The sequence below is a fragment of the Oxyura jamaicensis genome, chromosome 11, assembly GCF_011077185.1.
Source record: "Oxyura jamaicensis isolate SHBP4307 breed ruddy duck chromosome 11, BPBGC_Ojam_1.0, whole genome shotgun sequence".
In the NCBI taxonomy this organism is placed as follows: Eukaryota; Metazoa; Chordata; class Aves; order Anseriformes; family Anatidae; genus Oxyura; species Oxyura jamaicensis.
Genome location: NC_048903.1, coordinates 20,017,643 through 20,044,066, shown reverse-complemented (window position 1 = coordinate 20,044,066; position 26,424 = coordinate 20,017,643). Strand labels below are relative to the sequence as shown.

The 26,424-nt window shown below is 58.9% G+C and overlaps 2 protein-coding genes across 5 annotated transcripts in view; both read right to left on the bottom strand.

Annotated features, from left to right (window-relative positions):
- The window catches only part of SPIRE2 (spire type actin nucleation factor 2), a 28,516-nt gene that overhangs the window by 1,724 nt on the left and 368 nt on the right, over nt 1–26,424 (bottom strand). The window contains exons 2-16 of one of the 3 annotated variants that reach the window (XR_004753833.1): nt 23,934–23,971; nt 23,303–23,662; nt 23,035–23,115; nt 22,792–22,956; nt 22,608–22,694; nt 22,363–22,486; nt 22,082–22,251; nt 21,816–21,978; nt 21,541–21,674; nt 21,263–21,397; nt 21,121–21,188; nt 20,992–21,019; nt 20,697–20,812; nt 20,345–20,595; nt 8,441–8,448 (exon numbers count right to left, since the gene is read on the bottom strand). Coding sequence is in view for 2 of the 3 variants with exons in the window: in XM_035336808.1 (XP_035192699.1) it covers nt 20,391–20,595; nt 20,697–20,812; nt 20,992–21,019; nt 21,121–21,188; nt 21,263–21,397; nt 21,541–21,674; nt 21,816–21,978; nt 22,082–22,251; nt 22,363–22,486; nt 22,608–22,694; nt 22,792–22,956; nt 23,035–23,115; nt 23,303–23,662; nt 23,934–23,971 (1,874 nt within the window). In the remaining variant the exon portion in view is untranslated. Of the gene's footprint in view, nt 1–8,440; nt 8,449–20,048; nt 20,596–20,696; nt 20,813–20,991; nt 21,020–21,120; nt 21,189–21,262; nt 21,398–21,540; nt 21,675–21,815; nt 21,979–22,081; nt 22,252–22,362; nt 22,487–22,607; nt 22,695–22,791; nt 22,957–23,034; nt 23,116–23,302; nt 23,663–23,933; nt 23,972–26,424 lie in introns of those variants that run through there. The other 2 variants (XM_035336808.1, XM_035336807.1) reach the window with 2 other exon arrangements.
- On the bottom strand, nt 1,557–19,628 carry TCF25 (transcription factor 25). Of its 2 annotated transcripts, none has more exons than XM_035336809.1 (18): nt 19,431–19,628; nt 18,398–18,580; nt 16,418–16,492; nt 14,429–14,553; nt 12,844–12,909; nt 11,687–11,769; nt 11,458–11,588; nt 9,226–9,325; nt 7,964–8,057; nt 6,818–6,910; nt 6,066–6,171; nt 5,494–5,653; nt 4,349–4,436; nt 3,633–3,791; nt 3,099–3,189; nt 2,707–2,786; nt 2,036–2,108; nt 1,557–1,802 (listed from the first exon to the last, which is right to left on the bottom strand). In XM_035336809.1, exons 1-18 carry the CDS (start codon nt 19,587–19,589, stop codon nt 1,641–1,643), a joined length of 2,028 nt encoding a protein of 675 aa, XP_035192700.1. In that variant the 5' UTR covers nt 19,590–19,628; the 3' UTR covers nt 1,557–1,640. The 2 variants fall into 2 exon arrangements, with proteins under 2 accessions (XP_035192700.1, XP_035192701.1); XM_035336810.1 differs by having other exon boundaries at nt 18,413–18,580.

Sequence of the window (26,424 nt, the reverse complement as noted above, 5' to 3'; positions counted from 1 at the left end):
AAAGGCACAATTGAGCACGGTCCCACGCTGCGGCCGGCTCGCGGCATCTCTCACAGCCCAGTGCCACAGCGAGCCCAGGCGGGCTGGGGGACACGGGACCCATCTGACCATCATGTGCCTTTGGCTCGCTGTTGATGCCCGGAGCTGCTCAGCCACCAAAGAGCCATTCAGGGCTCCATGAACGGGGGCCGTTCACACCCGACGCTTCTGCTCCTTCCTGCAGGGCGCCGGGGCCTCCCCGGGGCTCAGAGCTGCTCTCGGTCCTGTGTGCACGGAAGGGGCCGCGTGCAGGGCTGGTGCCCGTGCTCAGAAGGGAGTGGGAGACATTTTAACGCCCTGGCTAATGAGAACCACCCGCTGAGCCGAGGTCAGTACGCACACATCCCCGGTGCTGGGCTGGGAGCAGCAAGCCTGCGGCAGGAGCCTGCTCCCACAATCGAGGCCATGGCCTGGGGAGACCCACGGATGGGCACGCACAGCCCACGAGCCCCAGCCCCGATCCCTGGCACGGGCTGGGGTCGAGCACCCGCAGCAGCGCCCGGCTGCAGCAGCCTCGCTCGGCGCCAGCCGCCCGGGCAGACGGCGTCCCCAGCACCTCCCACGCCTCGCGGGCAGGATCAGCCCAGGCCGCGGGGAAACGTGAGCGGGAGGAATCCGGACCAGCAGACACCGGCTTCCCTGCCGGGTACGCGCAGTGAATTCTGGCTTTGTCAACAGAGGCTTTGGGAGCAGAGCTGCAAAATGCCGAGTCTGCAGCTCCAAGCACCGCGAGCGCGGGGCGCAGCCGGGGCTCAGCTCCTGCAGGGATGTGCCAGGGGCAGGATGGGGCCGGGGCCAGCCCCAGGCGGGAAGCTCGGCCCGCAGGGAGCCCGGCTGCAGCACGGCCACGGTGGGAGGAGGGGGATTTGTTCTGGGCAGCGCAGGCTGGCTCAGCACTGGAGCCACACACACCGTTACACAGCAGAAATGAAAAAGCTTTGTGGGCAGCAGCGATGAGCTAAGGCTTTTATGGTGCCGCTGACCTCATTCCCGGCTCTGCACTGCTTTGTGCCCCACTTGAAGGTGGGGAAACGAGGGAAGCTGGTGGGGAAAAGGAAGAAAAGAGGGGAGGGGGATCCTCTCCGCTCCCAGCAGCATCAATGGCTGCAGCACAAGAGGAGCCGCTCCCCACCCACCCCCAGCAGACACCGGGAGAGCTCCAGCTCCAGGGCAGATCACAGGGAATTGCGAGGAGCAAGGACACAGCCCAGTCCCTCCCAGCCCCCAGGGAGCTTGCAGGGCAGCCGCCCCCACCCCGCCAGAGGGAAGGCGCCTTCAGCCTGGAGGAAGCACAAAGGACAAGGAGACAGCAGGAAGAAAAGGCTACGACCAGTAAACACAGGGCACGAGGAGAGAGCGCCCAGGGAATTGGGCATTAACTGCGTTTGCAGGGGCCCAGAAGGGGCCCAAGCTGCTGCAGATTATTAGCCCTGCCCTTTTAAGACAGCGCTCAGCCTCAGGCAGCAGCGGCAGCCTCCCCTCCATGCAGCCCTTTCCCCACAATGACAGGCAGCATCTCTGGGTTCTATGACTTTATTGGAGTGGGACAGGGTTGGGGTACAATTAACACAGGGCCAGGGTGGGAGACGCGTGCTCTCAGCTCAGTCCCAGTCCCCATCGCCTTCAGGATTGTCATCTCGGGGGGGTTCCTGAAACTGGATGTTCGCCAGCATGTCCCGCATGGCTGCCATGAGCCTGTTCACCCCCTGGTTGAGGTCCTGCCCTGCTCCAGCCTCGTCATCTCCATCGTGCCTGACGTCCCCCTGAAAGAGAGCAGAGCTGGAGGACCCCGGCAGGGAGCTCGCTGCCTGGCTGCAGCAGGCAGGGACACAGACAATGCCGGCTGCCAAAAAGCATCAGGCGGTTCTGCAACCTGACGTTTACACACTGCATATGCCAAGAGCCACTCCCTTTGCAGAAACACTGTGCAGTAGAAACTTGTGTACTGAAAGCAAAAGTGCGCTCCGATGCGCCTGCAGCAGCTGACTGCACATACCTGCAAGTTAAAATTTGGCAACAGTGATCGGAAGAAGAGAGATAAAGTGCTTTCGTTGGATGGATGATTCGTTCTGAAAGACACAAGTTGCACACCACGGTTAAGGGGGGAGCTTGTACTTGACCTGTCAGTGCTCACCCGGGCTAAGACAAGGCAGAGGAACAGTAACCACACAAAGCAGGGCCCCTCCCCAAGCCAGTCAGGCTCTCCCAGAGCAAGGTACTGGGGAATTCATGAGCATTTCTCACCCCAGGCAGCCAGCAGCTGGCCAGCCCCTGGGCAAAGCAACCATTAAAAGCAGTGCCATGTCCTCTGTCGGCCGGCGTGTGAGACACGTATGAGCCTTACCTGAACAGTCTGCACACCACAGCCAGCTGCGATCAAATCTGTTTATCCCAACCCACCTCAGTTAAGAAACAGTTGTTGTTTTTTCCAACAGCCTTTGCCTCCACAGCTGTGACTAGCTGCTGTCTGCCATGGCCACCACCAGCCCCACGCAGAGGCAGTAGGACCAGCCCTGCCTGTTCCCTGAGCCTGCTGGCGAGCACCCAAGCCAGGCTGCTCTCCCTCAGAGGGAGGAGGATGCCAGTGCTGAGCACCCACGTGCACCCTGGCCCAGGCAGCCAGGTGTCGATGCTGGGAGGAGGTGAGCTGTGCCGGCTGAGAAATACCTTTCTGGTCTAGTGTAGGAGATGATGGAGTCCAGAGGAGGAAGAGGGTCAAACCCCATCACAGGCTGCGATGTCACCTCCTGCAGAGGGGAAGAACAGAGAGGTGAAGGCTGCGCACCACCAGCAACAAACGCCGAGGCACGGAGATGGTTGGACCTGCTGGGCAGGACTTGGTCTTGGGAAAAGCAGCAGCCACAGCCCAGCCTGCCCGCACACGCTGCTGCGTGCCTTATCCTGAGGACACTCAGGCAGCTGCACGCAGAGGGAGGATGCTTTGAGGTCATGCGGATGTTTCCTTTCTGGTGGCTGTGGTTTGAGACGTGCCCAGCAAGGACACAAGTGCCACTGCTCTGCAAACAGCAGCACCATCTGCACCCCCACGGGGCCCTCACCAGAGGCAGAGCTGCTGTGGCCTCCTTCATCTCCGAGAGGATGACATGCCGGTAGATATTCCTGGGGGCACTCTGGTATCTCATCTTCCTCCTGAAGCAGGGAGTGGGAACAGCTGATGGCACAGAGCACACCTCAGCACAGACAGCGTTTCATTTCATTGCTGCAATGTCAGCTTCATCATTGAGTTTTCACTTGCCGTACCAGAGAGCTGGCCAAAGGTGAAGCCAAACTCACTTGGCAGCCGCTAACCTCCAGGCAGAAGAGCAGAGCAGCTCAGGGACACTGCACAGCTCACTCACCAGCCTCTTAGCTCTGCAGGTCAGCAGAGCAGACTAACACCAGTTCAGGACAAGAACTAATGCCCCCCTCTTCCACTTCTCAGAAATGGAAAGTGTTTCTAAGCACTCTGAACAAGCCCCAGCATCACTGCTGCCCAGGACAGAGCTGCTCTCTTGTCTGCTGCCCTCCCCGTCCCCGTGTTTCAGCACCCAGGTCCCTTATGAGAGCCCATCACCTCTGCCCGCTGCACTCACTTGAGCTCAGACTCCTCCACCAGCGGGTCTCTGGTGTCTACCATGCGTAACACCTCGTGGACGTTTGTCTCCAGCCAAGCCATGACAGCGGGGTCCTTCCACAGGGAGTGAGTCCTTCCCACGTAGAGAGACGTCAGCTGGTTCAAGGCGGGAGGCTGGCTAAAGGACACAGTTGTTATTCAGGGCACTCTCCTCCTGCCTGCCGGTCCCCGTGCTGTCTGGAAAGAGCTCGTCTCTGCACCGTGCTTCAGCGTGAGAATGCAGAGAGGGATCAGAGGCTCCCAGCTCTGCTGTTTACATCTACCTTCACCAGTTTTTCTGCCTCCTTCTATTTTTGGGACGAGCAGAGCCATGAGATGAAAGTTGCTCTGCCTTTACCCGAGGGGGAGACCATTCACGTGTTCGGGAGGACCACGTGTCAGGGAAATCCAGACTGGCAGGAGACAGCCTGCCCCGAGAGCATCGCTCTGACTACATGTACCGACAAGCTGCAGAATGAACTTCTGACCCAGCCGCATTAAGGTGAGGCAGGCCTATTAGAGCCATCCGGTAGCCTTTACGGGAATCCATTATCAATGCATCTAACAGCCTCTCAGCACGAAAAGCAAATATTGTCCTCTGCAGCTTTTTAACTCCATTAACAGCCTGAGCAAGCAGAATCCCCAATATCAGGACAATCGATTCCTTCTCTTACTGAGAACATCTCCAGGTCTTACCTTATCTGAGCATTCAGCCCGAAAAAGGAATGGGAGGCGACCCTGGCATCAGGCTGCACACTGCAGTGATCCAACAGCGGCATAAGAACTGCAGGAGAAAGTCACACAGCTCGCTTTCAGCCTGTTGAGAGGCGCCATGGGAGCGGTCAGTCACCACCGCCAGGGCTGCAGGGACACAGCCCCATCCCTGGGGCCAAGCACCCCTGCAGGCCGGGGCGCTGAACAAGAACTGACGCAAGGAGGATGGAAGGATGCTGCCAGCTTCACAGCTGGAGGTTATGCAGTGTTTTGATCTCTGGATGGATGATGGAAACAGATCCACAGTAAATAAAATGAACAATTTTCCCCCTCAGTAACATAAGGTGCAATTTCATGCGCTTAATGCTGTTGGCCTTTGAACTTGAACAAAGGTTTTATTTCAGTCACCGTGACAAGCAGCAAAAAATACGGTTTCAACCAACACAAACTAAACCTCTGTTCGAAAGCTGGCAATTCCTGGCTTTGGAAGACACCCCCCTCTTGGCATTCGGTGTCCCCTCTGGGCCTGGAGGGGCTGTGTATCTCCTTTCAGGAACACGAGCACCAAATGGATAAAAGCAAGAGTGATGGGCACCCATAGAAAGGACATCTGAAGCAGAGCAGTGCCTTGGAGAGAAAGCTAAGAGAGACTAGTTGTCTGTTCTGGGCAACCCCAGGGTAAAACATGTTCCTGCTCCGAGAACTCAGTTCTCACCCTCCCCCAGCCTGCGTGCCTGTGACTCTCTTCAGTGAAGGGCCAAAGAGGAGGACGAGCAGCACAGAGCACGGCTGCTGATCTCCTCCCAACATGTGGAGGACTCATGGCTGGCCGTACCCACCCTGGCTCCATCGCTCTCTCCCTGGCCCTGCCATGGTGCAGGGCAGGACGAGCCCCGGCGGCGGGTTCTGCCTGGGCTCCATCAGCCACCCTGCTGCGGGTCGGCCGAGCCGTGCCACCCCTCTGAGTCAGTGCTCCTGTCCCACATGGATGGAGGCCAACGCCATTCGCAGCCCGTAGGCAAACTGCCGCTTCTGCATTTGACTACTTGGAACCCAGCATTCGCTCTCACAGATGAGGAGAGCGACAAAGCCTGCGGGGACCGACTTACCGGTGGGGACAGACTTACCGCTTGGGAACATGATCAGCGCAAGCTGGATGAGCCGGGCAGCTCTCTCCCGGGCTTGGCTTAACTCCAGCTCCGAGCGCTCCTCCTGCTGGCTCAGGAAGAAATAGGCCAACGGCACTGAGAAGGCAAAATTGGGGAGCTGGGACAAATTCCGGTGACTCTGCAGGATCAGAGAGAGAGATTTATCGAGAAGTGATGCTGTGCAGTGATCTCAGTGTGGCTGGGCTGCACACAGGGAGGGGTTTATTGCTTGGTAGATTCTGTTACTTTCCAGCTGCTGGCTTGGTGCCCCTACAACTGAGTAAGCAACTTTGAGTTTATATAATTGTTTGTAGGGTACCAGGATTACAACAGGACCTAACGTTGAACACCTCAGCCTCCACGGGTCGTTCTGATGAACTCCAGATGCCAACCTGCCCACGAGACAGTCCTCAAAGGGCTGAGCTAGTTACAGAAGCCCCACGCTCTGGCACAGCTGCCACCCTCCAGTCCAGTTGGGTGGGGAGAGCCCCAGGAGCAAGGTGTCCCTGAGCTCTGCCTCATCCCTCAGTGTGGCCTGCTGGCAAACTCACCTCCCACTCCTGGAACATGCGCGTCAGGAAGGTGTACTCTCTAGCTCGGAGGGACAGAAAATCAATCATCAGCAGCACGCACAGTGGGTCGTTCTCTGGATCGAGGCTTCAGAGGGAAGCGAGCATAACAAGAGGAACCAAAATAAGCATCACAAAAGCTGAAGCGCCTGCCCCAATTTTTAAGTCAAACAAGACTTTCCCACTAGCACTCAGAGTCATGCCGTGACTCAGCAAGCGGAGATAATGGGGACACAAACAGCCCCACTCAGCTGGGAGGGGGCTGCAACACCTCACCCATTCCACACCCCGCAGAGGGGTGACGAGCCTGCCACGAGGCCACATGGGAGGAAAATCAGTGGCCACACAAACCAAGCAGGCTGAAGCCACTGTTGTGCATCTGCTCCACAGAGACTCCAAGCTCTGCTGTAATTATCAGCCAGGCCCACAGCTAGGTAGCCGAAAGCAAAGGACAATCAGGTTCCAGCTGATTAAGCCTCCTCCTAAACAACCACCTCTCTCTTCAAAGCAGGACACAGATAAGAGCACATGCCCAAAACTAACCTGTGGGACTGCATCCTTAAGGAGTGGCAACAAGCCCTTACTGAGGCTGGGAACAGTATCATACCTCCTCCACTTTTTTCTGTTCAGCCTGGGCATACGAGGGTTCCATGTGTTGCTCAAAGCATATTCCCTGTGGGCATCACGACTCCCAGCCGCAGGAGAGGGGGCACAGCCCTCCATGGGGCACCTACCTCAGAATCAGCTTGCAGAACTCCAGAGCTGTCCGGGGACAGCCCCTCTTCTCCAGGAACATCAGGTGTTTGAAGAGAGCCAGGAAGAAAGCCCTGTGTGGAGAGCAGAAATGGGTTTTAGAAGCCAGACCGGGAGAGCAGCACGTTTCATTCAAGAGTGGGGACTCAAAACCAGCCCAAATCTTCGTTGTGTCTTGTTTTTTATTATTATTTTTACTCTTGCTACCTTTGTGCAAGCATAGGCACAGCAAACCCACGGCCCGTTCCATCTCTGCTCCCCTTGTGCACATACAAACCAGGGCTAACAACTCAGGCCAACAACAAGGAAATCCCTGAGGTCTGCATCCTGCAGGCTTAGCACAGCTGTGCCTCCGCCACTGTCCCAGCACCGCACGAAGACGGTGACACAGCACGTGTGACACGTGTGGGGTGGGACTAACACCCAAATTGGGTGAGATACAGATCGCAGCGCTCAGGTCACGGACAGCACAAAGTCTGTCAGCGAGTGGGCGCTGGAAACCTGAGCAATCTCCAGGTAGAGCAATTTGGGAGAGATTACTTAGGTCAGCTGATTGGAAAATTCCCAGAATAAAGTCACCTTTCCCTGCAGCTGCAGAGCTGGCAATATTACATAAGCAGCCAGGCCTCGAAGAGCGCGAGTGCTGGGAACAGCGGCTGAGCAGACAGCACGCAAGTGACCAAGCACAGACTTAAACACACCATCCAGATTTTTATGACAAAAGTAAGTGCTGCTTTGGGCTAACGGATATTAATTGCACAAGTGGGATGTGACAGGGAGAAACAGGTAATGCTCCATTAAGAAACCCCTTGGGAAAGAAGATACTTTGCAAAAAAAACCCTTAGCCTATTTCAGTACAAGCGACCTGGCAGAACAAGAGCTGCTGGTACCCCAGTGCCCCTCTCACACGCACTGCCTGCTCTCGCCTCGTTAAGGGCCATCGCCATTGATTGCGGAGCAGCAAAGCTTGTTCTGACAGAAAGGGACGTTCAAGGTCCCCAGCCACCACCATCTGCAGGACTGGCTGGTGCAGCAGAGGTGGTGAATCTGGGTCTCCGTGCCCAAAGTAGGCCAGGGGATGCTGCAGGCACCCTTGGGCTGCGTGCGGGAGGCAGTTGGCCACCTACCTGTTCTCCGGCCGCCGGTAGTCCAGCCTGCAGCTCCCGCTGGTGAGGCTGAAGACGGGGTGGAAGGCGCACTCCAGACTGTACAGCACCCGCTCTGCAGACAGCACAGACACCATCAGGGCACATCACCATCCCCACACAGCGGGCTTCCCCAGTGTTCACAAAATGGGGGGCAGATTGGCCAAGAAAATACTGATAAGTGAGAGCTCTGGCACCCACAGGCCGTGAAAAAAGCTTATTCACGCCCTAGAAAAGTGCAAAGCTACTTCCGAGTGTGTGGTTCCAGCAGATAGCAGGGCTCGATTGCCTGGGCCCCATTTGCAGGCATCAAGCTGTGGTTGCAAAAAGCAACTCTTCTGGAAGAAGCCTGGGACTGAGGCTGGTACAGCTGCCTCTGCCACAACTGTTCTCACGTGCGCGAGCCAAAGGTCCTGTCCTCACTTAGCCTCTGGCCCCTCCAACCACGCTGAGGAGCACGTGTCTCTGTTACCAAACAGCTCATCTCAGACATCTCAGACTCCCAGCAGCCTGAGGGACGGCTATCTCCCAGGATGCCTCCTACACCCGTCACGCCAGCCTGCAGTGCTTGAAGAAGAGCCTGCCGTGCAGCGTGCTGGTCACTGGAAGGCAAAGCCAGCTGGCCTGGAGAGCCACACACACTCCCTGTGGATGGGGTGGGCTTCCTGGAGCGTCCCCTTGCACTGCAGTACGTGGTAGCTGCTAAATCAGACCCTCCTCCTGCAAGGGACTTCCTACAGGTGACATTCATCGGGTGCAGACAATCCTTTCATTCCTTTTAATGGTGAAGGCTAATGTGCCTTGCCGCAGACCAGCATGTCCAGCTCTGCTCAAAAGCCTGCAGCAAAAGCTGCAAGCCTGAAGGGTAACACGAGGCCGAGCGCTTGTGGCCACAAAGTCACAAACACGGAGCCAAACAAACCCTTCTGGTTTGCTGCTCCTTTGCTGAAATAAAAACAAAACCAAACCAGAAGCCTTTGATCGCTAATCCACAGCAACTGCTCAGCTGTGATTTTCAGCAGGGACTCGCTCAGCACTGGGTATGCATGCCTGCAGACTGGTGCCACAGCAGTGCCTCTTCCTTCCTCTCTCCCCCAGTTCCTGGGCAAAGCCTTGCCCTGCAGCGCGATGCCACACTGCTCCGCAGCCCCTGCTGGGTGTTCAGGCCGGTGTTTTCCATGCACACCCTTTGCAAGCTCTCACCACCTCTGCTCAGCACGTCTGCTCCCCGCCTCAGCACCTACCTATCAGGTCACGGGCCATCTCCTGATCCTCCTGCATCCGGCAGACATCGCTGAGCTGCAGAAGGGAGTCCACGTGGTACGGGTTCATCTGAAGCAGCAGCTACAGAAGAGCATGAGCTTGATTACACGACGGCACGAATCGCTGCTTCCTTGTGCACTTTGCCTACGAGGCAAGCTCTGTAAGCGCAGCAGGAAGGCAAATGCCCTGACACAGCACATAAGAGAAAGGGGCTGTTCTTGCCCCTGGGTCTGAATGTGAAGCAATCCTGTCCCACAGCATCAAACAATGCTAAGACTGTAATGCAAGGCTGAGATGCACCTCATGTGAAAGGCTAAAACCAGGGATTAAAAGAACATAAAGACATTCATACACTCAAGAGGTCCAACTTGCCATACCTTCAAAAGCAGATGGCTGGGAAAGGCGGCAAGTGTTGACTCCCAGCATACCCTAAGCTTCCACCCTACAGGGGTTCAGGGACCCTCATTGTCAAAGATGCCACCTTATGTTAATAGTCCTTAATTATCTGGGAGTTTGCTCACTCAGTGACCAGGTAACTTTCCAGCACCCAGCTCTGTGACGCAGCCAGCCACAGCACAAAGCCACAACACAAAGAACCTCCTTTACCCTGAACCTGCCGGCCTCACCCCGTGTTGGAAGGGACTGGGAGCAGCTCTCTCCCCCTCCCAGACCTCAGTCACGGCTCCCCCATGTGCCTCTCCCAGCGCTGCCCCAGCCAAGCTGGCAGTTCTAGCTGTGCCAGGCCTTTGCTCATCTCTGCTGCCCTCCTCCAAGTCGCTCCCAGCTCCACCACATCCTTTTGGAGGCACTGCACACACTACCCAAGGTGCAGACGAAAGGCAGGAGTGACATTTTTGTTTCCTTCTCTAGCCTTTTAAAAAAGGGTCTGAACATTCCATCAGGCTTTTGCTTCCCCTGGGCACCGAGAGGGTAATTTCACACACCTATTGCAATCCCAGGACCCAGCTCCTGAATTGGAATGGACAGGAAAAAACAACAACAGCAAAAAGATTTCCAGGCTTCTGAATACAAATTTAACCATGCCTCAAAGAACTCGGCATTCAGTAATTACAAACGGACTACTTTTTCTACGTAAATCTCATTTTCAAATGAAATCTCAGTTTCAATATGAAAATGCTGAAGCTGCTTCAAATCTCCTCAGGTTTCTCCCAGAATTAAAAAATAAGGAACAGCTTCAAAGGCTGCAGAAGTGGTACATCTGCAGGGTGGTGGCCAACGTTCCCACCTAGAGGGTGAAGCCTTTGCACCCTAGGGTGTCCCAGCCCAGTGCCTTTGCCTTGTGCCTTTTGTCTGACATTATTCCCTCTCCTTGACTTCTTTAAGTTCCTTTCTAGTCCTTCATTTTGGAAGGCACGGAGCACCTGGGGTCATAGCGAGAGCGAAAAATGCTCTTAATCCACTAGAACTTGACCAGCAACTACTTTGCATCTTTTACTGTGAATCCCTCAGCAAGCAGAAGTGACGAGCTGCAGAGAGCAGTGGCTGAGAGCAGAGGGTGGGAAAGCAGAAGGAACGAAACGCTGGCCTCTTTAAGGGCCTTTGTCTTCAGGAGACAGTGGCCTCTCAGAAACTTCACCAGGGCATGTATCCGCCCTCACATGGCCAGTTTTCAGAGCAAAAATACCTCGGTTACGGTCCAGTAGGGTGCAGAGAAATTTTTCTGTTGCTTATCATTACAAACTTTAAGCGTTACCATAGACTTTAATGAGCTTGAACATGCATGAAGAACTTCAGCACAAAGACTTGTTTTACTGCAACACCAGGAAAACACGCTTTTTTCACCCATGCAAGGGTTTATAAATAGAACAACTGTTGGTTTAGAGTCCCATTTAAAAATGGGCTTATACAATATTTTCCCTTTCCCAGCTGAAGAGAGGAGACAAGGGAGCTTTATTCCTACCCCTTCAGCCAACGGCCAGCTCCTGCAGGCTCCTCTGCCAGCTACCTGGCACGCTCCAAGCAGCACAACCCAGGCTCGGCCACCAGGGACCGGACATCCGTCTCACCGAGCTGGTCACTTTCTCATTTATGAGGCGAAAGCAGAGCTCAGCGAGCAATGCTGCCCCACCCCGCTCAGATGGGGCTGACAGAAGATAAGCACACCCTGCTCCCCGGCCAGACAAGGGGGTTGCAGGAAAAAACAGCAGGAAGACAGCAGGAAACAGCACAGACAACCCAATTTCACAACGTACCACAATGTTGTTGGGGTCCATGGACTCCACGGCATCCAGGAACTTGAACTGCACTTGCTGGTACTCACGGTGGTGCTCGAACGTGAAGTACTGCACCCCCCTCCTGGTCTCTACCAGCTGCATGGCAATACCTGGAGAGCACAAGGGACACAAGGGTACTGCTGCTGCTGATGGTCTCGGTCAGCCAGCAGCAGCGCCGTGTTCTGGGAAGCAGCGCTGAAAGCCTCACCTGTTTTGCTGTAACGTGGCCAGGTGTTCTTGGGGACCGTCAGCCACGTGCTGCGGACGTACTGGCGCTGCCTTTGCCTTGGCCTGAGGGAAAAAACGCGACAGGTCACAGCTTCCCTGCACTAACAGAATAAGGAGGGCTAGAAACAGCCAGAAAAAGTATGATTCAGGAAAAAAAAATAAAAAATCCAACTTCCACCCCAGCTGCAGCCCTGCCACAGAGCTTTTGCCCAGAGCTTTAACATGCTTGCCTTCAAGACACAACATACCTTCACTCTGGCTCTTCCTCACTTGAACCTTTCCTCTCTGGGCCAGCCAGTGCCTCCAGCATTTCCACTTCAATAGCTCCTGTCCCTGTTTTAATTCCTGCCAAGTTCTCAGCTGCCTCTTTGCTCCAAACACCTTCCCAGGCCCAATTAAGAGAGCCCCATATCCCTCTGACTCATCTCTCTCTTCCCAGCAGGGCCTTTAAGCACTGACTCAGTTTAAGCTGTACTCCTAAGTGCAACCAACGTGTTGGTTCAGGGCAAGAGGAATTCGGAAGTCACAGCTACTCTAAGGAAGTTCCTGAGTAAGGAGATGCGACCGTTTCTTTTCCTCAAGCACTAAACACCACCTTTTGTTTTAACTTCTCCTTCAAGGAGCGTAATTCTTCCAGGCTTTCTCAGAGGTTTCCCCTTCCACCGCCACTGCCCTGAGCTGATACCCTTCTTCTGTGCACATTTTGCAACCAGCTCCTGAAAGCAAGGATTTTCTGGATAGCTGATGACAGTGCAGTGGGTAACTGCATGGAGATTTACACCTAAGCAGCAGCTGCTTCCCTGAGCCCCTGTAAGCAAATACATGAGACTGCCTGGAAAATATTCAGGGTCCATTTTGTAAGACAGAGACTTCAGAACAGTAACAAACATAAATGTTGGAGAAAATAAAAATCTAAGAGTCAGTAGGCTAAGAATTTGAGCAACAGGACTTTAGAAGGGCATTTGGCAGCGAAGGGGTGATCAACAGAAGGAAAAGGAGTAGTAGGTACAGTCTGAAACTGATCACATCAGGGTGCCCTGGGTCCCCAGCACTGGGGGATCAGTAAGCAGGGCCAGGGGAAGGATGGGCACACCAGCTCAGACTATGAAAGTGTTTACGATTACATTTTGGACTAACCTCTGATCACCAAGAACCGCACGAGCCCCAAAGTATCTCTTCAACTCATTCTCTGGATTCAAGTTTCTGAGAAGGTTGAAACAAGACAAAAATTAAAAAGAAAAGGTTAAACAGACGAAGTTCTGCACTCTTGTCATTTCATCAGTGCCAAGCATTCTGTACCACAAACTGTCACACACACACACCACCAGTCTGACACAGCACACCAGGAGGAGACTGGTCACTGGCCAGAGCAGGAGGCATCCAAACGCCTCTTATAAGCTTCCTTTGTGCTCAGCTCCAAGGACCGGGAGCTGGGGAATACTGCTGCTGCCCTCTCCAGGGCAGCCTGGGCCCTCGCCTGGGATACTTCCAGGCACTGCCTCCACTTGCTCAGCGTATTTGTGCCTGGAAAACATGAGATGCCCTCTGCTGAATCTAGCAGTGGCAGTCTGCAGTTCAGGGCAAGCACCCTAAGCACTGCAGGGAGGCTGGCAAGGCTTAAAATACATCCTTTTAATACAAACATCTTGTATCAAAGCACGAAAACACCTACGGTTTTCTTTATCTAACATTTGGCCCGGAGAAAGGAGGCGTATTTAGGAGGGTTTCTCTCTGGCATCCAGTGAGCAAGAATTGAAGAGAGGGAGTGGGAAACTGACACCCAGCACCGCCAACCCTCAGACACTTGGAGGTCATCCAGCTCTCAAAGGTTTCTGAATAACGCTCACCTGAGCAGAGAAGTCACTGAAACCTGAAAACATCTGTAGGTAAACAAACGTTTCTCCCTTTCCTGAAATGTCCCTGAAGAAGCTAAACTAGTAAAGAGTGCCCACTCTGTTCGATGCAGTGTTTACAGGTTTCAAAACCTGAGTGGTAAATTGTTCCATCCTACAGGTTAAAATGCCTTCTTTTTCCTACAGAAACACAAAGAGCTGCCAGCATCTGCAGCAGCCCAGGGCTCTGAATCACGCTGGACACAGCCGCTGGCCCATCTGTGACAAGTTTCACAGTGTGACACAGGCTTAGCTGTTACAGACATCTAGTGTGAGGCCAATTCATCCCCCAGCTCTTGGACAAGCTCAGCACTTAGTCCACTTCGTTGGTGGTCACGTGGGGGAAAGGTTAGATGAGTCTAATTAGCTTTCCTGGTGAAATTAGCTGCTGGTAGTGTTTAGCCCTCCCTGGAGCACAGCACTTGTAGTGGAGCTGGCTGCTTGCAGCACCCAACCTGAACGCAGCCAGCCGAGTGGCCAAGCTAGGCTGGTTTTGAAGCTTTACGTGCTGTGGCTCTCAGCAGCTCTGCGGAGATTTTTCAACAGTCACCAAACATTTTAGTCTGGGAGGCACCTCTGGAGGTCAGCCTGGTCCAGACGTCCACTCAAACCGGGTGGGACAGTAGAGAATACCAGTTCTGAATTCTAAAGAATACTGAAAAACTGAACACAGCTTTAAGAGCTACGGTTAGAAATTGAACTGTGTACAACCCAGCCCCTTTCAAGTAAGATCATGGAGTTACAGCCAGATTACACAGGCTCCCCTCTCCCTTCCTCAGCGGACGAATACCTCTGTCACACCCGAAGGCAGGAAGGAAAACAAGCACTACCTGTGCTCTATGTAGAGCAGAGGCCTGCTGTCAGCAATTACCCCACTCTGGGTCTCTTGCAGTATCCCATTGGCATCCTCAATCTTCTCCAGTAAGCTGTCGATGTCTTCCAGGTCATTGTCTTCCTTAAGACAGGCACATGCGGAGATAAGGCAGTAATTACAAGACACACAGGGTCACCCAGCTGCCTCCAGCCCCTCTGGCTCACCCCAAACTCCACGCTGCGTGTGACTGCTGTGGCCCCACTATTCACCCTGCTGCCACCCCACCTTGGGAGCACACATACTGTCATACCTGGGACGAGCATATCTGGCAGGCTTGCTGCTAGCCCTGTGCTCTGAGCCCAAACCAGCCAGCCACAGTGGTCTTTTCCAGAACAGAGCTCACAAGTTTGTGTGTCTGGTCTCTGGTCTGCCCCCTGCTACAAAGCATTCGCTGTGCTTTGTCTGGTTTATTTATTGCACCATAACTTTCTAAAATATTGTGAAAAGCTGGGGTGCTAATTTTAATGGTAAAGATTTAAATAGACAGCCTTTGCTGTCTGCTTTCCATGAAAACGCTGATTTACTGCTGTGATCCTTGTGATACGGCAGCAAACACGCACACGTTTGTAACCCAGCTCTGATGTACTGCAGTCACTTTCCAGTTATCCAACAACCAGAAGAATATACGCAATTGTTGGATGTGTGCTGCTGGATAACACTTTTACCCCCATTTCCCTCAATTTTCCCACAAATAGCATTTCTAAGTGACCATTTCACATCCTCCTCACGAGGCATGTGGGCAGAAGGCGGAATCCCATTCACGACACCCAAATAACATCCCAGGGTTGCCTTTTTAACTAAATATAGCTACGCTGCACGGAAAGGACACATGAGAAGTTTAAAATGCTCTGCGTTTCAGCAATCAAACAAAAGTGGCATTATCACCAGCTGGTGAATCAAACCGCCTGGTTTGATCTAGGAATTAAGTCTCCCTAGAGCTTAGGGCTGGCAGATGTCACCCTCTTCCTCATTATCCTCGGGCTGGGGAGGAAGCAGGCTCTCTGATGGGGTTCTCTGCCTTAGTGACTCACCCCCACATCCCCAGCTGAACTCCTGGGGAGGCAGCAGCCAGCCCGCACCTCCCGGGGAGGCACGCTCACAACAGCCTCCACAGCACACCATGGCCTGCAGTGTTTAGCCAAGGATCTCCCCCGAGTTAAGACTTTAAAAGCTTTAGCAAAAAGTTCCTCACTTGAACTTCATTTTTATTAAATGTATTAGTCTTCCTAGCCTGTCTTAATGAAAGTATCCAAGTGTAACAGACTGATAAAGATGGAAATCTGGCCATTTATCTCCAAGCTTTGTCCACAACACGCACAGGTGCTGGGTAAAGTTCTCCCTCCTCTTGAAGCACGCTTACTGAGGAGCAGACAGCCTAGTCAGAGAGAATCACTGTCCCCTCGTTCCCTTCACACCAAGGAAGACAGGAGCACGTCCCTCTGGAAGGGCACTTGGCCACGCGTTTGCTGATAACGCTCTCGGCACTGGCGGGTGCTCGTCAGCGTTTAGCTGTACGATGGCAAGCTACAGAGAAGGTGCACGGAGAAGCAGGCAAAGGTAACGTGAACCACTGCCGGCAGCACGAGCTTCGTACAGCTCTGCAGAGCTCCCTAAGTAGGGCAAAGGAGCTATCATGAAAATGCAGAAATCCTCACAGGTCCTGCAGTACCCCCCTCCTGGGCAGAGCCTCAAAGCAGAGATGAAAGGAGATGCTGCTGCGAGGGTTTCAGCTCTAACCGTCTGCAGCAGAGCTCCGCTAGTCCCGGCCGCTTAAAAGACCGCAGTCCAAAGCTGTGGCTGCCCTTTGATGACTTTAAATGAGGACAACACAAGATGGAGCATTTGCGCCTCGAGATCTTTTCTGTCACTACCAGTGTCACCGCTTTGTCACCCCCAAGGCAGAAATCAGCACAGGCACCATCTCTCGGAGCGGAAGCAGACATACCAGAGTCTCGCCTGCTGAAGCTTTCTTCGTTTTCCTTTTCTTTTTTTTCTTTCGTGGCTTGCTGCTTAACACGGGCTGCAAAGATAAACGGAACAGCCATCAGAGCACACCCAACGACTGCAGGGAGGAAGGCTCCGCGGGGGAGAACCGTGTTTCCAACAGGGATCAGCATGTCGGAAGGTTCCCCAAATGAAACCAATATTCATCCTTTCAAGTCTGTCAGAAAGCAGAAATTAAAACACAAGCAGAAAATTGAAGCAAGCACCACAGGTTTACAAACGCAAGCGTTAAGTCTCAGCTCTCTTTCATTTTAACGTCCGAGATTACAAACTCAGGCAAGAAAATTTAGATACACCAGGTTTGGTAGAAAAGTTCCAGCCTTCCTTTACTCCCTAGAAAATAAACTGTTCTGTCTTTCTAGCAAGCAGGATGTTTTCACCAGTCACTCCGATGACCACAGAAACCAACAGCTGCCCGAAAGCACCATGTGATGCAGGCTCCTCTCGATTAAAATGCAGCTGCCTAAGCTCAGGATGCTGCGCAGCATTCCCCAACCCAAGACGCACACTGCTACCCGTGCTGGCTCTTCCCCAAGGCACGCAGAGCTCAGATGCACCCCCCCAGGATCGCCAGCCCTCCGCAGGTAACACCCCCAGGTATCAGCACTACAGAGCTGCTCCACAACCCCCCAGCCCCTCTCAGAGCCAGGCGCACACGCGGCCCCAATCCAGCTCCACAAGTGCCGAGAGCTCCCACGTTTCCACCCAGGGAGATCTGGATGCAGCACCAGGTGTGCTCCGAGTGTTTACGCAGCAAATTCATGGGGTCAGGGTCACGCTGGAGCTGCTGCTCACGTGGGGACGGGCTGAGCAAAGCTCACACTGCACATCCAGCGTGCTCCCAAGCCACTGGCCTGGCTGAGGGCAACAATCCTGCTGCAGCACGCACAGACAGCAGCCCCCACTGCTCCAGTGGGGCACCCAGCACATAGGCACCACAAGCAGGGTCCTAACGGGTGAGACCAAGGGGCTGATTCCCTCTCACTCCTCCTGCCCTCACCTCCAGTAAGGTATGGGCTAGACTTGCAGTGCCAAACTGTTGCTTAAAGCGTCCCTTTCTGCACGTACTTCTGCACGTGTCTCCTGTCATACGAGGAGACAGGTAAGAACTGATACAGACTAGAAGAGGAACTCCTATCAGGAAATACTATTTACAGTCAACAAAATACTATAGGAAAAAAAGGAAGTTCAACGATTAGTTTGTTGTTTGGAGCGTTTACATCGTTTGCCCCAAACCTAAAGCTCACTGAGCATTCACCTAACAGCCTAGCACCACCTACAGCGTGGCATTATGTTAACAGCAACGAAGAGCGTGGAGAAGCAACCTCTGTTCCTGAGCCCTAGCGGTGCTTTCCTTCTACATAAGCTCAGCACTCACAAGAACATAGCACAAGATCTTCCTCGGGAAAACATCGTAGGAGCCTCGCCTCTGAAGCCGTGAAATACCCCCCAGGCCCCACGCAGAGGTGCTGCGCACCCTGCACGCTCCTGGACACAGCCCTCAGCACCATGCTGCTCACCCTCCCCCAGAGCCAGCGGTCACGCAGCGACACAGGGACTGGGACAAGCGGGAGCTGCAGGCAGGCACCCTGCTCTTGCTCTCTGAAGGACCTCTAGTGTGCAGACTCGTTACCTCCCCAGCTAAACAGCTGGCACAGAAGCTCAGCAAATTACCAGCTAGTGAACACTGAATACAGACAGCCCGCATGTTAACTTGTGCCTACTTACGGTTTGGTTTTAGGCTCCCCATGAGCACACCTGCCTCGCCACCTGTGTTCTCAGCCTCTGACAATGCCCACGTACCAGCAGCAGACTTGTCTGTCTGTTGTCACCAACAAAGCCACTCAGCTCAAGCAGAGGGAGGAATACGCAACACCTTTTCTCTGCTCGTTGCAGGGCAACGACTGTCACTGCGAGGTACCTGCAGCTGCGTTACCGTTTGGTCCGGCCGCTCTGCCTCTTCCCCGTTCCTCTGCCCATCGGCTTCTGTCTCCTCAGGTACGGACTCTTCATCGTTCCTCTCTGCCACGTTGTGCTCTTTGAGCCTGGTAACTGCTCGCTCCTCTTTGGATGGGAGGTCATCCTCTGGTTCTTCACTGGTAATCTGTGCAAAGAGAAGAAGGAGCTGCAGCAGCAGCAGGCATGAAGCCGTGCTCTGCGCTCTCCCACACCCACAAGGACAGGATTGCACAGGCATCTGTTCTACTCACACCCACAAAGGACAGAGGAAAGCACTGCAGGCGCAGAGCAGGGCTCGGCTTCCCGGCTGCCCTCTCCAGCACACAGACTGGGCACAGACCCACGTTTAAAGCACGGTGCCCAGCTGGGGCAGCCCAGCACCTGCCGACCAGCCAGAGGGGAGCACAGGGCCACGACCGCGTGCCTGCTACACAGCACAGCGGGCAGCACACGCACAGCCCACCTGGGCTCTTGGAAAAGGCTCCAAAGCCAGCCTCGGGAACGCTCTCACAACCAAGCCTCAGGGAAGCGCTGGGGCTGGCCAAGGTGCCCAGAGTGGAAAAACCGAGCTCTATCACCCCGGAGAGCCACCGCTGCCGTCACACCACCAGCACTGGGACACCGCAGGGCGGGGGCAGCAATGCTCCAATTAAAACCCTCACTGCTGTCTGAGCACCCAGCACCGAGCCCAGCTCCCCCAGCACAGCACAGCCCTGCCCCGTGCCCCCCCCACCCCCCGGTGCCGCACAGCCCCTCACCCCCCCCCGTGCCCCCCCCCCCCCCCCCCCCCACCCCTACCCCAGACCTCCCCCCCCTACTGCCCCCAGCTCCTTCCCCGCAGCACCCCCAGCACCCTCCCCAGAGCTTTGTCCCCTCGGCCACCCCCCGGCCTCTCCTCCCTCGAGTCCCGTCAGCGTCCCCCGGCCCCTCCAGGCCCCCTCCAGGCCCCCTCCAGGCCCGTCCCCACGTCCCCCCGGCCCCCCTCAGCCCCTCACCAGCTCGAAGCGGTTGCTGACGCCGCTCCGTCCCCGCTCGGCCCCCTCCGGCCGCTGCTGCCCGCTCTCGGGGCCGGCGGCCGGGCCCAGCTCGCCCAGGCCCGGCTCCTGCTGGCCCCGCTGCTCGCCCCGCAGCCGCCTCAGGGCCCGCCGCGACATGGAGCCCCCGGCCGGGCCGCAGCGCGCCTGCGCCGCCCGCACTGCGCCTGCGCGCGCCTCCCCCTCCCCTCCCCGATCCCGCGCAGGCGCAGTGCGCGCCCCCGGGACTTGTTTCGCGCACCCCCCGCGCGAAATATGTCGCGGGGGGGGGGGGGGGGGGGGTTTCCCTGGGTTTTTCGGGGGGGGGGGGGGGGGGGGGGGGGGGGCGGTGGGCGGGGGCGGGGGGATTTCCCCAGGGTGCCCCCAGGGTGCGCAGCCCGTCCTGGGGGGCGCTGAGCATTGCAGGGGGGTGGCCGCCCCCAGCCAGGGCTGCCCCGAGACCCACAGGGCCATGGCAGTGCAGAGCGGGGCCATGGGATAGCCAACTTTGGGGCCACAGGACGTGGGGACCACCCCGCATCCCCCCCCAGCACCCCCCTCCCCAACCCCCCCTGAGCCCCCCAGCACAGGAGCCGCCGCTGTGGCCCCGAGGGGCAGCCCGGGATGGTTTATTAGCCAGGGGCCGCTATGTACAGAGAGCCGCGGGGCCGTAAGGCGTCCCAGCCCCGCCAGGCCTTGGCACCGGAGCGGGGCTGGGGGGGCTGAGGCTGCCCCAGGGGGTCCCCGTCCCCAGAAGGGCCGTGCCAGCGTCCCCTCAGCGGCGGGGACAAGAGGCTCCCCCAGGGACATGGGCTGGGAGACGCGGAGCCGGCCTGCCGCCGGCCCCGCGCCCCCCTGGTCCGTCAGGTATATATAAATATAGAGGCTGTGTGAATCCGTCTATGTATATATGTACATCCCGGCGGGGCCGGCGCCGGGCCCTCACTTGTACCAGGACTCGCAGCGGACGGAGCGGGCGGCGCGGCGCGGAGCGGCGTTGAGGACGGCCACGCTGCGGCGGCTGGAGCAGATGACGTCGGTGACGAAGCCGGTGCAGTCGCTGCAGACGTCGCGCAGGACCGAGCCCTGGGCGTAGATGTGGGGGAATTCCTCTTCCACGCGGCGCCAGCCCGGGCCCGGCAGCGAGCTGTGGGCACAGAGCGTGCCGTCAGCCCCAGCCGGGGAGGAGGAGGAGGCTGGGAGGAAGGCACCGGAGGGCACGAGGCCCTCGTGGTGTAAGGGACTCACTGGAAGGTTTCCCTCCGGCGCAGCGGCAGGGCTTTGGCCAGCAGCGATCCCGGGAGGCTCTCGAAGCCCAGTGCGTAGACGGGGATGTGAGCCAGCTTCTTGGAAGGCATCTTCATCTGCCGGGGCGTGCAGGCATCAGGGACAGCACCCATGGGTGCCCCCTCTGCCCTAGGGCCCGGCCGTGCGGGCTCAGCCCACCCGGCCATGCCCGGTGCCTCTGTCCTGGCATCATCCCTAACAACAGGACAGGGATGGGGACAGGGGCTGGTGGCACTCACCCGGGCAAGTCCCTTACCTTCAGGCTGCAGGAGGTGCAGACAGACCTGGGGACACGGAGAGAGGCTGCTGAGCAAGGCCAGCACCGCGGCACCCTCCCGCCACCCTCCCAGCACTGTGGTACGGCTCGGCACGGCACGGTGCTCACCGCTTGCAGAAGAGGCAGGCTGAGGGCCAGGAGAAGAGGGGGAACTTGGTGCGGCAGCAGCAGCAGACCTGCGGGCACACGCAGGGTGAGCACCAGGGGGGCAGTGACGGGGCAGCTCAGCCCCTCCGGCCCCGGCTCCCACCTTCCCCTTCTTCAGGCTGTTGTAGAGCTCCTTGCTCTGCTGGAACTTCTCCATCTCGGCCTTGACCAGCACCCTGCGCACGTTGATCATCTCCTCCACCGTGAGGGCCAGGCTCTCCACGGGGTGGCTGAACTCCTGCGGGCAGAGAGGGGCCGTCACCCCGGCACGGGCACAGGGCGCACAGCGTGGCGTGCCCCATGGGGTCCCCGCGCAGCGTGCACCCCGTGCCGGGCCGTGCTCGCAGTCCCAGCCCTGCTGTCCCTCCTGCAGGTACCCACCAGCCAGAGGTGCTTGGAGCTGCTGCCGGGGGCAGCGCTGGAGCCGTCCTCCGGCCTCTCCTCCACGGAGCCCAGGGCAGCACGGGGCGGCGCAGAGCCGCATGGCACCGGGTGGTAGCTGGCGGGGACCGAGCCTGCACGGCGGGCACGGGAGGGACACAGTGAGGACACGGGAGGGACACTAAGGACACGCTGCCACACGCGACCCCTCCAGCAGGTGCCTGCTGGGCCCTGTGCAGGGCTGGGCTCTTGGGGTGGCCGCGGGGCGCAGGTACCTGAGCGGGGCCGGGGCTCAGGCTCCAGCGGCCCCAGCACCTCGGGGGCAGCCTGGCTGCTGCTGAGCTCACTCTGGAACTGGGCCAGGTCCTGCTCTGAGAAGGAGCGGTCCCGCTTCATGGGCAGCCCCAAGCCGGGTTCTGCACCCGGAGAGTCCTCCTCCTGCAAGGCCACGGGTACGGCGTCACACGGAGAACCCCGTGCCCTCGTCCTCTGCCCTCCTGGCATGCGCCCCACAGCGTCCCCACCACATGCCCTCTCTTGCCTCGGAGATGTTCATCTCCTCCATCTCGGCCAGCGTGGGCGCCTTGAGCAGGACGCGGGGCCGCGGGCGCGGTGGCACGGTGCTGGCCTCCGGCGTGGAGAGGTCGATGCAGGAGCTGGAGGTGAGGTGGCTGGAGCAGGCGTGGGGGATGCAGGGCAGGGAGCTGTAGCCTGCGGATGGGGCCGGAGCTCAGTGCCTCTGTGCGGGGACCTGACAGGGCACTGGGGACCTGCCACAGCTCCAGAGCATCGCCCACAGCACAGGGAAGGCGCTGCCGGTACCTTTCTGGCCCCGGTAGTGTGTCTCTACGGGCCGGAGCTTCCTCTCCTGCTTGATCTCCTCCAAAATCTTCTCGTGCAGTGTCCTCTGCTTCTGGGGCAGGGGCCGCAGCCGCCGCTCTGACGCCTGGGGGACGCAGAGCCGCGGCGCTGCAGCTTGGGGCCGGGGTCCCTCGGGGCTCACGGGGAGCCCAGCCTGGGTGCTGCCGGCCACGGGGACACTGCGGCACCACGGGTCTGGCACCCACCTGCTTGAGTGGGGGCCGGGAGCGGATGAAGTCCAGGATGAGCTCGTGGGCGTCCTTCTTCACCCGGGGCGGGATGTCACCATCCACCTGGGAGAGGGCAGAGGGGCCGCGGGCAGCGTCAGCGCCAGGGCTGGCCCACGGCACAGCACCTGGCAGGGTGTGGGGACATCCCAGCTGCGCTCACCATGACCTTGCGGAGCTTGTAGTTGCGCGCGCGGATGTCCTGCATGAGCATCTCGAAGGGGGTGAGCTGGTACTCGGTGGGCAGGGGGTTGAACTGCTTCTCCTGCACCTTCTTCAGCTTCACGCCGTGCCGCAGCTCCCGCATCAGCTGCACCCACAGCCGGGCCTGGCAGGAGTTCGGGGGGTCAACACCAGCCCCGCCACGGCCCCGGCCCCCACTGCAGCTCCTGCCACACCTCCGTACCCAGTCTGTGTTCCGCAGGCTGCCCAGCTCTGCCGACGGCCTCTCCTCTGCCTCCTCATCCTCGTTCAGCTTCTGCAGCATCTGCCACGGCACGGGGATGCCATCACCCCACCACAGCACCCAGCACATGGGGTGCCCGGCACACAGCCCCCAGGTTGGCACAGCCCCATGTGCGGCAGCACCAGCACCTCCCCGGGGCTGTGGGCAGGCAGCAGCAAAGCACCGCGCTCACCCCAGCATTTTGGGGGGGTTCCCTGCTGGCGCTCACCTCCTTGGCGTCGCGGATCTTGGCCAGGAAAGCTTTGAGCTCCACGGTCTCGGCGAAGAGAGCCCGGCACACAGCTTGGTAGTGAGCCTGGGCTTCGGCGGGGTCGGCGAGGCGCGCGGCGCAGCACCGCATGGCCTGCCCGAAGGTGCGCACGGCCCGCGGCGGCCCCTCGCCGCCCTCCTCCTCCTCCTCCTGCCCCCCATAGCCCTCATCGGCCGTGCCGCAGCCGCTGTCCTCCGAGTCGCTGTTGGTCATCAGGTCAATGAGCTGCTCCAGCTGCGGGCTCAGCTCCCGCTCCTCGTTCTCATCCAGCCCCCAGTCCAGCGCCCGGTAGATGGCGAAGCCCAAGGACTGCACCATCTGCAAGGAGATGGCATCGCCTGTGCCACCACGAGCCACCGAGCCCCTGTGCATGACACCCCACCTGCCAGGGCTGGGTCTCGCCCCCCTGGTGCACCCAGGACCCCGTTACCGCAGGGCGAGGGGAGCGGGTGCCCGCGGGAGGGCACACGCAGAGGGAAGGCATGGCCGAGCCACGGCACCCACGGGGAGTGGTGGCAGATGGCCAGCTCACCCTGCTGGGCCAGCGAGGAGATGCGGGGCCTGGCGAGCACCCCGGGCCCCCACATACCTGTGCTTCAGCGGCGGGTGTCAGGAGCAGGGGCAGCTCTGGGGGAGAGGAAGGCTCAGTCACTGCAGGGCTCCCAGGCTGGGGCTCTCGCCCCACGTCACCTCGCGCTCCCCACCGCACCTGAGCTGGGACCCCCACCCCCATCCCAAGCTGGCCCCACGGCTGGCGGAGCCTCAGGGTGCTGAGCCCCCTGCCCTGGCCCCCAGCACCAGCCGATGCCCTGCCTGCCAACAGCTGGAGCCAGGAGGGAGAGGCGGCACGTCGGGTGGCACGTCGGGTGGCAGCATCACCCCATTAGCGCCAGGAGCAGGGGAGCAGCGCGCTCTGCACCCACGGGGCGATGCCCCCTGCACGGCCCAGGGCTGTGGGCACCAGCGGGGTGCAGCAGGGACCGGCGGAGCACCCACAGAGCGCGGCCCCGCGTGCGGTGCGGTGTGGTGACGGGCTGTGCTCAGCTGACGGCGCTAACGGCGCTCCGTTCACTGCAGAGGCGGCACGGCTGGAGCGCTGTGCACACACACGGGTGCTGTGCACACATACGGGCGCTGTGCACACGCAGCACCACGCATACACAAGCCCCGTGCACACACAAGCTCCACGCACATGCACACCAGCCCAGTGCACACTCACACGTGCACAGGTCCTGGCCACAGCCTCACAGGCAGCTCAGACCCTCGGGGGAGCGCAGTGGCCACAGGACGCGCAGCAGCCGTGGCTTTTGCACCGACCCCGAGGGAGATGAGTGCCCAGATGCCCCCCGGCTCCGCTTTCCCCAGCAGCAGCTGCAGAGCAGAGCCACTTCCCGGGCCCGGGAGAGCGCAGGCCATCCCCCGTGTCCATTACCTCTCCATTTAGCTGATCAATGCAGCAGCCCAGGGGAGAGGTGGCTCAGGCCACGTGCCGGCTGTGGCCAGGTGCCCAGCCCAGCACCCATGGGGCAGGGTGAGGCCAGCTGGGACGGGAGCACATCCCACGGGACCCCAAGCCCTAGCTGGACCACATCAAACACCGTGGGAGCTGTGTCCATCCCCAAGCCCCACCGGCGGCCCTGCAGGGGACGGCATCACACCCCGGAGGAGCCGGCCGAGCCGGCCACGGGGAGGAAACACAAAATCTTTTCCAGGATGCAAAATCAGGGACGAAGCGCCCGCGGCTGTGGTGGGACGGCCACACCTGGATCGGCAGCGCCGGTGCTGCCATGGCAAACGGGGCCGCTTTGGTGGTGTTGGCGCAGCACTCACGTGCCGGCTGCTCCCTCGGGCTGCTGGGGCTGGGGCCAGGCATCCCGTGGGACGGGGACCTGGAGCTGCTCAGGCGGCTGCCGCCGGCTCACCCAGCCCATTCCGGCCCCACACCTGGGAGCAGCTGCCAAGCCACGTGCCGGTGCCTGTGCCCTACCTGCGGCGGTGCTGGGACTCACCCGCAGCCCCTCGAGCACTGGGCTGCAGCAGGGATGGGCCCGGCTCCATCCCCCTTCACTCCGGGTTCCCCCGGGATTTTCCCTGCCCGGCTGCCGGCAGCAAGGACACGCAGCGACACCGCAGCATCCCTGCCTGCTGCCAGCAGCGGGGACGCACAGCGGCGCCGCAGCCTCAGCCGGCCGTGAGCAAGGGCACGGGGTGACAACGCAGTGTCCCTGTGGGACCGTGAGGCCCCCGGGAGACCCCACGAATGCCAAGCACCAAAATCCATCCTGGGGCACGCAGCCGCTGGTCCGGGGCTGGGTGCGGGGTGTCCCCACGAGGGGCGAGGTGGGGGCTCAGCCCTGCCCCAGCTCTGTCATTAGACACACGGTGCTCAGCACCGCACCGAGCTGCCCAGCGTTGCTGCTGGCACCCGGCGGTGCCTAATTACAGACCATAAACACCGCCGGCCCTGCCCAGCACCGCCAACCGCCCGCAGGGAGGGCACGGCCACGAGTCCAAAGGTCAGGAGCGGTGCTGCCCCAAAATGCCCCTTCCAGGAAGGGGGGCAGCGGGGTCCGAGCGTGCATCCCATCCCGTGGGTGTGCTCCGTGCGTGCTGAGTGCCCGTGTGCGTGCAGCTTTGTCCCCACGCCTGTCCCTGCCGTGTGTCCTGCCTGCCCTGAAGGGCTCCATGTCCCAGGCCCTGCACCGCGGGCACCCCGCACCTCACTGCTCCTACCCTGTGCCGCATCCGGCTCACGGGGCACCCAGCAGCCTCCTCCCCGGAGCACGGTGCTGCCAGTGCCGATGCCGGTGCTGCACCGGGCCTGGAGCCCCGAGCCACCGACCCTCTGCCGGTGCCGGTACTCGCGGTGCCGGTGCTGGAGCCAACCCAGTGCCGGTCCCTCTACCGGGACCGAGGCTTGGGGTGCGCACCCCCTTTCGCCTCTCGCCTCACCAGGTCCTGTCGGTCCCGGTCTACCCGGTGCCAGCCCCCCACCCCCCGGTGCCTTCCTGCCCCCCACCACCCACGGAGCCCACCGGGCCCCGCAGCGGTGCCATCCCTCTCCCCCCCCCCCCCCCCCC

Excerpts from the sequence above, each read along its gene's own strand:
- TCF25 (XM_035336809.1), bottom strand. The coding sequence starts at position 19,589 with ATGTCGCGGCGGGCCCTGAGGCGGCTGCGGGGCGAGCAGCGGGGCCAG. Across the intron at positions 12,910-14,428 it reads CTGCTCTACATAGAGCACAG|AAACTTGAATCCAGAGAATG; the intron begins GTAGTGCTTGTT and ends CAACCTTCTCAG. Across the intron at positions 3,190-3,632 it reads GTGGAGGAGTCTGAGCTCAA|GAGGAAGATGAGATACCAGA; the intron begins GTGAGTGCAGCG and ends TCCCTGCTTCAG.